Source organism: Gobius niger (genome assembly GCF_951799975.1).
Source record: "Gobius niger genome assembly, chromosome: 16".
Lineage (NCBI taxonomy): Eukaryota > Metazoa > Chordata > Actinopteri > Gobiiformes > Gobiidae > Gobius > Gobius niger.
This window is the reverse complement of record NC_136867.1, coordinates 20,071,088-20,085,656: the sequence shown is the minus strand read 5'-3', so window position 1 is coordinate 20,085,656 and position 14,569 is coordinate 20,071,088. Positions and strand designations below refer to the sequence as shown.

The 14,569-nt window shown below is 42.8% G+C and overlaps 2 protein-coding genes across 2 annotated transcripts; one reads left to right on the top strand and one right to left on the bottom strand.

Annotated features, from left to right (window-relative positions):
- Window positions 1–1,156: 1,156 nt before the first annotated feature.
- LOC306975806 (histamine N-methyltransferase-like) lies at window positions 1,157–5,483 on the top strand. The gene is made up of 7 exons (XM_079573566.1): window positions 1,157–1,371; window positions 2,611–2,756; window positions 3,134–3,186; window positions 3,859–3,966; window positions 4,225–4,355; window positions 4,739–4,832; window positions 5,082–5,483. Exons 2-7 carry the CDS (start codon window positions 2,620–2,622, stop codon window positions 5,438–5,440), a joined length of 882 nt encoding a protein of 293 aa, XP_079429692.1. The 5' UTR covers window positions 1,157–1,371; window positions 2,611–2,619; the 3' UTR covers window positions 5,441–5,483.
- Window positions 5,484–6,235: 752 nt separating this feature from the next.
- LOC306976294 (uncharacterized protein) lies at window positions 6,236–12,954 on the bottom strand. The gene is made up of 10 exons (XM_079574214.1): window positions 12,722–12,954; window positions 11,562–11,790; window positions 11,408–11,477; window positions 11,161–11,332; window positions 10,468–11,084; window positions 9,695–9,878; window positions 7,541–7,769; window positions 7,374–7,443; window positions 7,127–7,298; window positions 6,236–7,054 (listed from the first exon to the last, which is right to left on the bottom strand). Exons 1-10 carry the CDS (start codon window positions 12,860–12,862, stop codon window positions 6,434–6,436), a joined length of 2,505 nt encoding a protein of 834 aa, XP_079430340.1. The 5' UTR covers window positions 12,863–12,954; the 3' UTR covers window positions 6,236–6,433.
- Window positions 12,955–14,569: the final 1,615 nt, after the last annotated feature.

Below are 14,569 nucleotides of genomic sequence, written 5' to 3'. Positions count from 1 at the left end.
CAAACCCTCCTGTTACATAAACGCGGATTGTGGTAATAGTAGAAGGAGAACGTCAGAAGCGTTAACCGCGTTTGCAACCACAGAGGCAAAAGAAGCGAAGAAAGAGACGAGTTTGGAATCCTCAGAAGTTTACAGAAAGGTGGGTGACAAAGTTATGGTGTAATCCGTAAGTAGGTCTAGCGCAGGGTATGGAAACTCTGAGCTGCCAGTGTGAGTGAAACATTTTTGACTGCGCTTTCTGTAAAAATCGCCAGCCCCCTATTAACCTGCAAAAGAGAGCCACGTTTTCTCTCTCTCTCTCTCTCTCTCTCTCTCTCTCTCTCTCTCTCTCTCTCTCTCTCTCTCTCTCTCTCTCTCTCTCTCTCGCAACACGGACATACGTGTCTTATTTTATTAATGATAAATGTATAAATCACGCGTTTAAAGCACCACATGGCTTGAGGAAAAGCCTCTGAACTGAAGTGCCCTGACGCGCCGCCTGTGTCGAAATGGACGCGCGTCAGATGATGTGCGGCGGCGCTCCGGTGTAGGCTACTTGGCATTACGTTTGAACGAGAAAACGCAGTCAAAAACGTTGCCGTACAGGCGATAGAATTGCCAACGCTCGCCTCGCCTCGCCTCGCCTCGCCTCGCCTCACCTCACCTCACCTCACCTCACCTCACCTCACCTCACCTCACCTCTCTCTCTCGCTGTCTCTCTCTCTCTCGCTCTCTCTCTCTCTCTCTCTCTCGCTCTCTCTCTCTCTCTCTCTCTCTCTCTCTCTCTCTCTCTCGCTGTCTCTCTCTCTTTCTCTCTCTCTCTCTCTCTCTCTCTCTCGGCGCAGCTGCTCTGGGCCGAGCTGAAACAACTTAAACCCACACACGCACCGCGCACTTGCGGTAGACAAAAATCCTGTGATTACCGCTATCATATCGCCTTGTTGAATGAGCCGCTGCTGCTACTCAGACTCAGCCTCGCACTGACCAGAGAGAGCCCTGTTTAGAGGCTTCAGACACGGGACAGAGTCAGGAGGAGGGGACAGCATTGAGAGAGGAGGAGACGAGGGGGAAAGAGATCGGGGGAGGACGGTGAGGCTCAGGAAGAGGACAGGGAGATACGTGTATTTGTGGTGTTACGAGAGAGAGAGCGATTTGTCTGTGTACACTGAGAAGAGAAGGGAGAAGAGGTGCGCTCTCTCAACTTGCGCACAGTTAGTCTGCCTATAATATTAGACAGTGGGCTCAAATGCGTTGAAGTTTAGCCACTTCAAAAGAGACTCGACAGACTGGTTACGATCTTTCTGCGCACACAGTAACGGGCGGTTTTGCGAGTTAGGCCGCGGGTCCCTCCTGTGCGTCTTTACGCATCACTGCAGAGCCGTCATCACCACGGTAGGCTACTTGATTTACCTGCGAACAAGGAGGAGCAAACAAATCCGCGCCGTGTCTGCTCTTGAATCTCTCTCTGCAGATGTGGAACGCGTTCACAAATTTATCCCGTTTATCCAGGTCTTGGAAATCTTAAATCCTTGATCCTTGATCAAAACAACGGTATATCTTTTCTGAAGTTCCACTGTTTGCCAAATACCATAATAAGAACTGAATGCTTCCTGTTGGCCTTAAAAAATAAAAGCAAGAGTCTTTGTTGCAAAATCGTTCTGGATATTTCTTACTGGTGACACTGCAGATGTTACTTGTGAAAGTAAAGTTGTGTGAATTTTATTAAGAACGGTCCGTATTAGAATCCGGTCCGTGAGTTCTGTTAGTTTCCTGTTCATTAGTGGTTAACCACAGTCATTCTTACATGAAAGTCCAGGGATGTAAATACAGATTATGTGCCTGTATGGGAAAACTTGTTCAGGAGAATGTTTACTAAATTATAATAAATGTATAAATGTTGTTCTTGCTTTCAGTGTTCTATGTGCTATGTTTTTTCATCAAAATAAAGAGTGTTATTAAAATATTTTTTATTAATTTAATTATAAAGTCATCATAATCATAAGCAACAATAATATCTGTACAAGCTACTACCCACCTTTATGCCAATTCTTGCTATAGTGTATATCACTGAGTGTCTTGGACATACCACTTAAAGTAACTACCACTTTAGATAACTGGTAGTTTCTACCCATTAGTTGCCAGTACATAATCTAGTACTTACATTGTTATTACATAGAAACTACCACTTTAAGTATTTAGGAATGACCTCTGTAAGTACCAGGGATGTACCACAGTAGCTACTGAGCCATATTCTAAAGTTTTGCTCTCACATTGATACTTCTTTGAAACCTTAAAGGAATAGTTCGCCGTTTTTTCATACTCAGATATGTTCTTACCTGAGCTTAGACGAGTTGATACGTACCTCTCTGGTCTTTGTGCGTGCCCGTGGAGGAGCGTGGTCGCTTCTAACTTCACTCCCGTTCGGAGCTATAGGAATACATTGGAAGTAGCCAAATGCTAACAACATCTTTGGTGACTGAGGTCACGCACAAAGACCAGACAGTCACGTTTCAACTCGTCTAAGCGCCGATAAGAACATATCTCTGTATGTAAAAACAGTGAACTATTCCTTTAACATTTGAACTTTGGCGCTGAACGTGATATCATATTGCTTGTAAATCTTCTTGTCAGGCTCGCACCATGACTTCTCCGCTCAAGTGCCTGACTGATGACGATGACAGATACCAAAAATCCTTTAACCTGTATCTGGAGCGCTCCGGGGAACATCAGTGTATGAGGGACTTCATCCACAACACCCTGCCTGACATACTGTCCAGGTAATAATAATAATAATAATAATAATGATGCATTGGTTTTATATAGCGCTTTTCTGGACACTCAAAGACGCTTTACATTGCACTATTCATTCACTCCATTCTCGGTGGTGGTAAGCTACTATTGTAGCCACAGCTGCCCTGGGGTAGACTAACGGAAGCGAGGCAACCAGTCTGCGACATCGGCCCCTCAAACACACTGTAAGACAAAAATTACAAGGGAAAACGTTGATATTAATAGTTGTAATAATACAAACATTTTTGGTGCTTTTCAAAACACTCAAAGGCTCCATCACTTTGTGTTTCTCCTTCAGAACATGTCATACAGTCCACTTTGAAGTATTTTACTGAAAAGACCTGTAATTATTGTCTCCTCTCAGTGTTGGCAACGGAAAGTCACGGCTAAATGTCATTGGTGTTGGAAGTGGAGAAGGTAAGAATGCTTAAAGTACTTTGTCTCATTAACACGGCTTTATACGAGACAGAAAGATGTTTTTAAGTCCTTTGCAGCAAACAGTTAAGGTGTGCATGTATTCTGAGATAATGTTATTTGTGGCTTTAACAGTAAAACCCTTTGCCTTTTGTTGTACTTAACAGCTGCATTAAGTGTATGCCCATTTTCTGTATTAGTCTCTACCTTCAGCTGCAGTATGTGTCATATGCGTAGCCATGTTTAGTCTGACCCCACAGTCTGTCATCAATCATATTTTGCTGCAGAGCGGATACAATGCAGTGCATGAATTTCTTCTTGAACATCACAGAGATGTTACACAGTCTCTAATGGACATCAAAAAACATCTAAAACCTCAGAAACACTTGACAGCTATGAATGTGTCAGTGGTGGAACTTTCCGCCATTATCGAAAGGTTGGAGGTTCAATCCCAGCTTTGACCATTGCATATTGTCCCACATGTCTTTTCATTTACGCTAACCTCCATTACCACGCTTTCCTCCAAGCATGTAAACTAACTTATGCTGTAAAGGTAGCACAGCATCTTCTTTGAGAGTGGCAGGCTGCTTCCGTCCTCAGTCCATCTCACTTATAAAGGAGCCTGGTGTGTATCAAGTCAGTGATCTGTGTAATAATAACCGTGTTATGATTTAGGTAACATTGACCTGGAGATGCTCTCTCAGCTGTCTCAAAAGCACCCATGGGTGCTAGTGGATAATGAGGTGGTGGATCCCAGCAGCCAGCAACTCGACAAGTACAAAGGTATAAGCCTAAATGACATGAATCACTGTACATCTGATTTCTGTGGTCAGTGTTTGTACATTCAGGACATGTCACTGAGAGATTTAGCAAATGTAGAGTAAGCAAACTGTGTTTGGTTGTTTGGAGTCAAAAAAAGTTACTTATATGTAATTTATGACTATTTTAGTTACATTATGCATCTGTAATATTGATTTGTTTCCCTTCTGATTCAAAATGTGCAATAAATATAATTCTTGACAGTCTGTCTGTGTGATGCAGTGATGGTCGGCCAGAAGCCGGACTTGGAGCACATCAAGTTTATCTGGAACAAAATGACAGCGTCTGAGTTTGAGGAGCAGTGGAGACAGAAGAATATCACCAAGAAGGCCGACTTCATTCACATGCTGCATGTCTGTATACTTTTCTGACACATCGGGTGACATTGGGCGACAATGGTGCAGTTGGTAGAGCAGGTCGTCTCGTGATTGGAAGGTCGGGGGTTCGAATCCCAGCACCCGCAGATGCACATTGTTGTTGTGTCCTTGGGCAAGACACTTCACCACCTTGCCTCCAGTGTCTGTGTGAATGAGAGTGTGTTTGGGTGACTGGCTCCTTTCCTGTAAATGATGAAGGTAGAAAAGCTATTTAAATTGAGTCCATTTACATCTGGGTAACAGTCAGTTGACAAAGCCTCATGTCAATTAATGAATTAGAGGATCTTTGTTGCCATACATCACACATAATTAAATGAATGAATCCTGTCATCAGCTCATCATCCGTGCAAAATCCACAGGTGCTGTACTTTGTTGAGGATCCGGGAGCCACCGTCAGCTTCTTTCAGAGCCTCCTTGATAAGAAAGGAAAACTTCTGATTGCTTTGGTGACTGGTGAGTGGATACACTAATCCTGCCATGTATTCATGCACATTTGATTCAGTAAGAATATATAAGACTTGAAGAATAATTCATTCATTTATTTTAATAATGAGAGGTTGTGTCTTACATCACCTAACAAAGATACACAAGAGATACAGAAATGTTGTCTTTAATAATGATTTTAGAACAAAAGCATTGTTAATAAAAAAAAGTTCAAGAAATACCTCCAATTTGTAATGTCCTTCTCATTGCCTTTTTTAGGTGAGAGTGGCTGGGGGAAGCTGTGGAGAACCTTCCGCAGCCAACTGTGCAACAACGAACATCAATTTGTGAGCACTGCAGACATCAAGACTCTTTTGGACGCCCGAGGTGTCCCCTATCAAGGCTACGAGCTGCAGGCTCACATGGACATCACCGAGTGTTTCACTGAAGGAGACCAGACCGGAGAGCTGCTGCTGGACTTCCTCACTAAGGTGCTGGACTTCAGGCGGACGGCCTCCCCCGAGCTCAGGCAGGGAGTTCTGAGAATGCTGCGGGACCCCCAGTGCAGCGTGGAGGCGGGGGGCAGGGTCCTCTTCAATAGCAACTGTGAAGTCATAGTCCTGGATGCACTTGGTTAAAATGGCCTTAAAGAAATCAGACGATGTACTGTTGGGCTGCAGAATTAATTAAACTGATTATTTAATGGTTGCAATTAGAAAATTATTTAGGTAATCAAATTTTCACGGAAAACAGCAGACAACAAACAGCATTTTGCGGGTGTTTCCACAGCCAAAAGTAAACCGCTCCGCTCACAAAGGGGGGTCCAAAACACTTCAACCCTCGGGTCTGGAGCAGTTTGCCAGCCAGACTGGTTTGGGGGCAAAGGGGAAGGGCATGTCACCGATCTGATTGGTCAGGCCTTTGAGACTCTGGCTTGCAAATGCATAGTTAACTTTCTCTTCATAATTTTGATGCAAAAACAATAAAAGATATAAGGTATAATAAGCCTACTCGTTTTGGGCATTGTGGTGTTCTCTTGTCTTTTGTAATACTGTTAACCTGGCTTGCTTGAAAACCCCACCAAGCTTGGTGGTGGAAATCAACCTGTAAGTAAAACAGCGTTCCAGACCACAAAGAGGACAAATAATGCAGCAGCAGAGATGAGCAGTTTGATGAACAGATTGAGTGATACTGGCATTTTTTCAAAAGTTTATTTAAATGAAACCAGTAACACTGTGAAATTATATAAGTAATTAAATTTTGCCTTTGAGTAGGCTTACACATGCAGACAATAGACATCGTACCAGGCAAACATACAAAGGCTTCAAAACAAACATACATCTTTTATGTTGTACAATTTGGATATTGTGGATGTTAAATCCCCACTACTGGCATAAAGGATCTAGTCAATATTTCAGAGGAATCTACAAATTAAGCACAGCTGGCAGGTTTCCATCAAACTGCCTATAGACATTGTTCAGAAATGTTTCACTTAGTGCAACAGAAAACCTACTACTATAAATGTGTAGGTCAGGGCTAGGCAATTTTGGTGTCTCTTATCACTGGTCCATTGCATCACACTTTAGTCCTAGTTAAATGCTGCCCTGACATGGAGGTGTATGGACAGACTTCTACAGGTTGTCCTTTAGCCAGTTTAGGTAGTCTTGGAATGCTCTCTTTCCAACATCAAACTCTAGAGGCCAGAAGACAAAGTTGAAGCAGCCGTGAAAGCCGTCTTCATAGTGGGCACTGGTGACTGTGACTCCAGCCTCCTGTAAACGCCGCGCGTACATCAGACCATCATCCCTCAACACGTCAAACTCACACGTCATAATGTACGCCTTCGGACATTTGGACAACACCTTTGACTTAGCCAGAAGAGGAGAAGCCCGGACATCCAACAGCCCTGGGACTTTCTCCAAAATCCCCTCCAACCCTTTTCCCGCTACAACCGGCCTGTAGTTCTTCTGCCGCCCCGGAGAGAGCAGCGTGGTCCAGTCAAAGCGCGCTCTTAACTCAGCAGTGAGAACAGGCTGCTGCAGAGAGCTGTGGTTGTTTGATAAGAACTGTTTTATCAAAGAAAGGTCTGCTCCCAGATACTGCATCCAAAACTTCGCCATGAAGGGCCGAGACAGCACTGGCATGTTTTGGTTTTGCAGAAAGGACGGTGTGTTGAAGTCCAGGGCCTGCACTGCAGGGTAGATCAAAGCCTGAGCTCTGAACTTCACTTTCACACTGGAGTCTTGGGAGATCTGTGAACACAGAGCTTGGTACTTATAATATAATACTGTACTGTAACTATAAGTATAGAGTAAAGTACACACCGCCTGAGCCACTGCTGCAGCCAGGTTTCCCCCAGCGCTGTCTCCAGACACAGCCACTCGCTCTGGATCAATGGAGTATTTGGACAAAACCTCTGAAGACAGGAAGTACTTTGCTGCAGTGAGGCAGTCCAAGTACGGCACAGGGAACTGCACTTCTGGGTAAAGACGATACCTAAAACATATTTGTCAACAGTAAATTAAACCCAGACTTGTATTGTAGTAAATATACAGAACAAGGCTCACTCACTCCACAGAGACCACCACAGCATTGAGCTCATCAGACCAGATCCTGCTCATTTTGTCATAAGCCCCTTTCTCTGAGAATAAAGTAAAGCAGAATGTTAAAATGTGATTTGGAGAACATCTTGTACTGCATAGTTGATTGATTTTTACAATAATACTGTCCCCACTCACTTGCACTGCCCAGGGCCCATCCTCCTCCATGAAAGTACAGGAGTCCTCTCTTCAGACCTCTCTCTCCTCCAGACGCTTCATAAACTCGCACCGGGACACCAGAGAAAGTCTCATCACTCACTTTCACTCCAGGTAGGAACTCTGGATCTGGGGGAATCTCCAAAGCCTCAACGTACTTTCTGGTGGACGTAATATGGTGGCCAAAACCAAACCATTGCATCAGTGAGGCCTGTAGAAAAGAAATACATACCATAAAATGCTTACTTTCTTTCCTTGCCCAAAGCATATGCACCAATTAACATTTCAACACTTTAAACGTGATCACAAATCTCTTTTGCAATAGTCTATCCAAGAGGCAGCAGCAAAATTACAAACACAAATGCAGTGCTTAGTTTGATCCCCCGTTTGGGGGAACGCATTCCCCCAATTAAATTTTTTCAGGGTTAAGGATCCGGGAAATATTTTGGAGGATCCGGCAAAAAATGTATCTGATATAATGGTGTCTAATGAGAGTGTTCCGGCAAATGTTTTGGCCTGTTCCCCAATCCATCACATCAGACCAAAAGTGTTCCTGAAAATACTAATTTACAAATTAAGCACTGCACAAATGTTACAGTAACATACAACCGATAAGATACTATTACACAGTGAATTAATACAGTAGGCTTAAAAAAAAAAGCTGCTGGTCAAAAGTTTGATTTTATAACACTTCATGTAGCAAGAGATTGTCATTTAAGTAGGTTTGAAATTTGATTTGGGAAAATGTGCTTTAAAGTGAGACTGACGACAAAGGAATGTTACTATTTGATACAATATGTTTGTCACAAATGTAGGCCTATTGTGTGACTGTAACCAAAGGGGCATTTCCATCGGAACGGAGTTGGTGTTTTCACAGCCAAAAGTGAACCGCTCTGCTCCCAAAGGGGTTCCAGACCAGTTTGGGGGGAAAGGGGAGGAAGCATGTCACCTCTGATTGGTCAGGCATTTGAATAGTCTGTAGTCGGCCTGCATATTCATAGTTATCTTCTTTATAAAGTGCTGTATGTGTTTACTTTAAGTGTGTCTTGGTTGTTGTGCTTTGTACCTGTGTGTTATTCTTTTTTTAATGTAATATATAATGATTTGCAATGTTATCTATCTCTTCACTCTCTCTCTCTCTCTCCATGAAAAACATGTAAAATAGGCCTGTATGAATGATGTATGTGAGTGAATGTATGGTGGTGGCCAGAGGGACCGTTGGCGCAGACGTGTGCCGTCACGACAGCGCTTCTGTCAGTCTCCCCCAGGGGAAACTGAAGCTACAAACGTAGCTTACCACCACAGAGTATGGAGTGAATGAAGTGAATTGTCTTATGTACCCAGGGCCATCGGGAAGCTGAACTCCCTGTCCTCCCTCCCACCCCTCTTCCCCCTCCCCCCGCTCCACAATCAAGGATGAGAGAAACATAATTTCAAACCATTCACATGGTTTGACAAATAAAAAATCTTGAATCTTGTAAAGCGCTTCGTGACTATATCTGTGAAAGGCGCTATATAAATAAAGATCTTCGTCTTCTTCTTCTTCTTCTTCTTCTTCTTCTTCTTCTTCTTCTTCTTCTTCTTCTTCTTCTTCTTCTTCTTCTTCTTCTTCTTCTTCACAATTTTAGCCATCTGTACACATGAATGCCTAATTTTGAGGCAAAAACATTCAATTAAATAATACATAATAAGCCTACTCCTTTTGGGCATTATTATTGTGTTTTCTTTTCTTTAATGTCAATGACTTTTAACCTGGTGCTTAAAAACCCAACTACTCAAATAAAGAAATACTAATATTAAGCCATGATATTGTTCACCAAAGGCAGATTAATGCGCGTTTGTTTTCAACCAGTCAAGTTCAAGATTGTGTTTTGCCAATGGGTGTCGTTCAAGCCAACTGTGTAATGTGGACCAAAGGTGACCGGAGACAGTCTAGACACCCTACTTGACAACAAATAGTCAGTGAATACTTAAACATTAGATTTATAATTGTCCAAGTAATCTATGTATGTTGTAGCCAGCTTAACGTAAAATCCAGTATGCCTGACTGCATATGTGTCATTACTGCTTCCCCCATACAGTAAAAGAGATTATATGCTATGTTATGCAATTATTTCACAGGTAAAAGAAACTTACAGTGTATATTACAGTCCGAAAACTTGCATCCGACAACATTAGTTTCCATTGCTCCTGTAAGGCATCAGGTAAAGGCGTGTAGATGTAATAAGCCAAAAAGACTGTTAATAACAAAGAAATGATCAGTGGAAACCGAAGCATTTTCAGTGATAGTCTTGGCTCAATGGTCTTGACCACTGACACGCTGCAACTCACGCCTGCTCATATCAGGAGTCTGAAGGTCGGGTGAGGACTGGGAATAAATATTAACCCTTGAGGCGCCAGATTTTTATTGAGTACATTTTAAAACAAACAGTACTACAACCAGTCCTGAGCATTACTTTGACCCTAAAATGGATTTTGTTGTGTGGGTAGAGCTCATGTTAACACCCTGATGGAGTTCTGGATGGAGGATATATAGAGAAACAGTTTTTTTCAGTAAAATCACGGGTTGCACAACTTTTGCAATTTAAGGGTTAATCTCACAGAACATTTCTGTTTTGAGTTTTCAAAATAAGCAAACATAAATGATGGCCAATTTTATTCACTCCTTTTTTTTTTTTATAAAACCAACACACAGGGGTACTCCAACCTTTCTCTGAAGCTACCTGAAGCTCCACCCCTTTCAGTAGCTCCTCAACAATGATGAAATGTCTTTCTACATGATTTCTACATAAGCTTGTTGAGTCAGACTTGATTAGTGTCTTCTCAAAACAACTCATATCAAGTTAAAATCAACTTCTGGTCCTGGTTAAGTGTTGCCCTGACATGGAGGTGTATGGACAAACTTCTACAGGTTGTCCTGTAGCCAGTTTATGTAGTCTCGGAATGCTCTTTTCCCCACATCAAAGTCCAGAGGCCAGAAGAGAAAGCTGAAGCAGCCGTGAAAGCCGTCTTCATAGTGGGCACTGGTGACTGTGACTCCAGCCTCCTGTAAACGCCGCGCGTACATCAGACCATCATCCCTCAACACGTCAAACTCACACGTCATAATGTACGCCTTCGGACATTTGGACAACACCTCTGACTCAGCCAGAAGAGGAGAAGCCCGGACATCCAACAGCCCTGGGACTTTCTCCAAAATCCCCTCCAACCCTTCATCCGCTACAACCGGCCTGTAGTTCTTCTGATGCTCTGGAGAGAGCAGCGTGGTCCAGTCAAAGCGCGCTCTTAACTCAGGAGTGAGAAGAGGCTGCTGCAGAGAGCTGTGGTTGTTTGATAAGAACTGTTTTATCAAAGAGAGGTCTGCTCCCAGGTACTGCATCCAAAACTTCACCGTGAAGAACCGAGACAGCACTGGCATGTTTTGGTTTTGAAGATAGAACGGTGTGTTGAAGTCCAGGCCCTGCACTGCAGGGTAAATCAAAGCCTGAGCGCTGAACTTCACTTTCACACTGGAGTCTTGGGAGATCTGTGAACACAGAACAGATCAACTTGGTGCCCATGAACATAATGATAATATTGTCACTATAGAGTAAAGTGCACACCTCCTGAGCCACTGCTGCAGCCAGGTTTCCCCCAGCGCTGTCTCCAGACACAGCCACTCGCTCTGGATCAATGGAGTATTTGGACAAAACCTCTGCAGACAGGAAGTACTTTGCTGCGGTGAGGCAGTCCAAGTACGGCACAGGGAACTGCACTTCTGGGTAAAGACGATACCTAAAACATATTTGTCAACAGTAAATTAAACACAGACTTGTGTTGTAGTAAATATACAGAACAAGGCTCACTCACTCCACAGAGACCACCACAGCATTGAGCTCATCAGACCAGATCCTGCTCATTTTGTCATAAGCCCCTTTCTCTGAGAATAAAGTAAAGCAGAATGTTAGAATGTGGTTAGGTAGAAGTCCTACATATTTGCTTTACTTTTACAAATACCACTGACTTGCGCTGCCCAGGGCCCATCCTCCTCCGTGAAAATACAGGAGTCCTCTCTTCAGACCTCCCCCTACCCCAGACGCTTCATAAACTCGCACCGGGACACCAGAGAACGTCTCATCAGTCACTATAACTCCAGGGAGAAACTCAGGATCTGGGTTCTTGTCAAAGAACTCACTGGTTCTTCTGATGGAGATGATGTAGTGGTTGAAGCCAAGCCATTGCTTCAGTGCAGCCTGGAGACAAGAAATGTACAGAGTAAGGAGCTTGCTAAGTAAATACACGGATTCACATGCAAATTTTAATTAGAAATCAAGAATGACTTCGCTCTCAACATTCTGGTAAACTCTGGTCTGCATATTTGTTTTAGTTTGGTTAGGCAGAACTGGATTTAACTTATTGACTTCCATTACACTGCCCCCCTCTCACTGAGAGGGACTCGTGCCCCACCTGCCCGCCCCTAGAAATCTGTAGGGGTGATCATTACAGGTATTTAAAACAGGAACACATGCCCAGCAATAGTTTGAATAAAGGTATATTGATTAATGTTATGATGCTCCTATACCCAAGTAATTCCCCTCAAATATGGCTACCCTGCTGCTCATATCAAGTTGTGGCATGTTACTTTATAGTTTGTATGAATACCCTGCTATTGTCTGATTCTATTTAAGTTAAAGGCAAACACAGTGCATTTGTTAAACCAGTCAAGTTAGTTTGTGTTCAGCCAATAGGCGTCATTTATGCCAACTGTGTAATGTGGACCAAAGGTGACCAGACAAGAGAGATCCTGTCTACTTCACATTCAGGTTTATCACAGTAATGTAGTCTATATGACCATGTAAAATATATGACTTCCTTCAAGCATGATTGCTATTCATGAAGTATAGACAACAAGCACTGTACCCTAAGTGTCTGTATATTATACCGCTTTTAGATATGATTTATGCAAGTCCTGACAGGCAAAGTCTTTCTATTGCAGTAGGCACCTTAGAAAGACTAACAGACATCAAGCTGTTTAAATTTACCTTTATAATAGTCCAATCTGAAGCCTAACCGCAAATGTCTGCATGCATGTCATAACTAATCCACTCTTTGATCCAGGTTACTCGTTACAAAATGTCACACATCATTATTTATTATGCAATTAACGAGTAACAAGCAACTTACAATGTATACTACAGTCCGGAATGTTGCATCCAGCAGCATTAGTTTCCATGGCCTCTGAATGGCATCAGGTAAAGGTAAGTAGATGTAATAAGCCAATGATGCAGTTAATAACAAAGTAACAATTAAAGGAAACCCCCGCATTTTCAGAAAGTCTCTGCTCGCCAGACCATTGACAAGGTGTAAATAATGCTCCTAGTGTATGCAGAGCAGACTGAATGTCAAGAGGGAGGACTGAAAACAATGATCAAGTTCAAAGCAAAAATATGTGCATAGTTCCGTTTAGAGTCTTCCAAAATAAAATTAGAATAAATTCTTGTTCTTCCGCCAATGACCACTAGAGGTCAGGCGTCCTCTTCCACAGGAACCACAGATGAGCGCACTCTGGGTATACGCTCCCAACAAGTACACCAAACTATTGTCCATGATGTGTTTCAAAACGGTTTATTTCCAATTAAACAAACTTAAATGATTTATATAGTGTATATAGGTAAGTTTTTAAGATAAAATTGAAAATGTTAATTTTGTGTAGAAAGGCCCAACCAGGGACTGGAGTTGAAAATTAGCACTAGCTATAAACTCTTTTTGCATCGCATCAGTAACAAGCTCGATTTGTACTTGCAATGTCCCTGTCAAATAAATCAATCAATCAATAAAATAAATACAAAGTGCTTTACATCCCAGATACTTTAATCCAGCTGCATGACTGTCCATTGGTCCTGAAAGGATCAAAGGTGCGTAGATGTAGTGAGTATGTAGTGCTTTATTTGTCATCACGAAATTTTGTTCAGGTTTTAATCCTGAGCCGCAGCAACTGTGGGCCAACCTGACCAGCATGTTTTTGGAGGATGGGGAAACCTGAGTTTGTCCCTGTTTCAGAGCGTGGTGTCCTGCACAGGCCAGCTCCTTCACCTCCTCCTTCCTCTTCCTCCAGCGCAGCTCCCTCCGCACCACAACAGTCTCTCACCATCTTCTGGGAAGAGTTCATCTGTTTTATTCTCCAGTGAATGTCCGTTAGCTGTGTGTCTTGCCCGGATACCTCCTTGTTTGTCACTTTATTGTTTCCTGTAGCATGGGGGGCTCTTGGTGCCTTTTCAGTGTTTCAGAAGAAGACATTTGTTGGTCTCAAATGTCCTCAGCTCATACACTAGCTGTGTTTCATTTCTTTTTAAAAGCTTTCTTCAGGACCATTATGGACTCTCTGCAGTACAAAAGATCCTCCGAATCTCACAAAAACATGGCAAAGATCCAGCAAAACAATAGGCCAAGGAGAATATTATTAATAAAGTAATAACCATAGGCTTGGTCCATCTTTGACAAACTGCAAAATACGCCTACTCTCTTGTGTTTGGGGGGGGGTCTATTGGGGCCAGGTACTTCCTGGGGTGACACTACACAGTTTTGGTCGTGTTTTCTTTTACTGCTGAAGCGCTCTTATCTGTAGGCCTATTTCCATAATGAGTCTTCAAAATAAAGCTAAAATAAGTAGCGCGTTTTTCTGATGGCCACTAGAGGTCGGTAGTGTTCATTCACAATGACTAGGTGCACAGGGCTGTGATCAGAGAAGCAAAGGCCCGGATTGTAGTGAAATATAACTTACTATTTGGCCCTTCAGTATCTTGTAAAATCAGATGTTTCTAAAATGCTTTGTGCCCTGGTAGTGGGTAAGGTTGCTGCACTGTAACGCCAGACACTCTACTGACTTCTGTGTCACGAGTTCACAATCTCTCCTCGCTGTTGTGTCTACCATTCAATGTAATAACAGTATAGTAACATTGTTTGAACAATTTGTCCGCAATTCATATGATTGACCAGAGAGAGGCATGACAGCATAAGAAACTGGAGTTAACT

Bases quoted from the DNA above. Each gene is read 5' to 3' on its own strand.
- LOC306975806 (XM_079573566.1), top strand. From the start codon at position 2,620: ATGACTTCTCCGCTCAAGTGCCTGACTGATGACGATGACAGATACCAA. The intron at 3,187-3,858 runs GTAAGAATGCTT...GTTATGATTTAG, and splicing joins TGGTGTTGGAAGTGGAGAAG to GTAACATTGACCTGGAGATG. The intron at 4,833-5,081 runs GTGAGTGGATAC...TGCCTTTTTTAG, and splicing joins TCTGATTGCTTTGGTGACTG to GTGAGAGTGGCTGGGGGAAG.
- LOC306976294 (XM_079574214.1), bottom strand. From the start codon at position 12,862: ATGCGGGGGTTTCCTTTAATTGTTACTTTGTTATTAACTGCATCATTG. The intron at 11,791-12,721 runs GTAAGTTGCTTG...TCTTGTCTCCAG, and splicing joins TCCGGACTGTAGTATACATT to GCTGCACTGAAGCAATGGCT. The intron at 7,444-7,540 runs GTGAGTGGGGAC...CTTTATTCTCAG, and splicing joins ATGGGCCCTGGGCAGTGCAA to AGAAAGGGGCTTATGACAAA.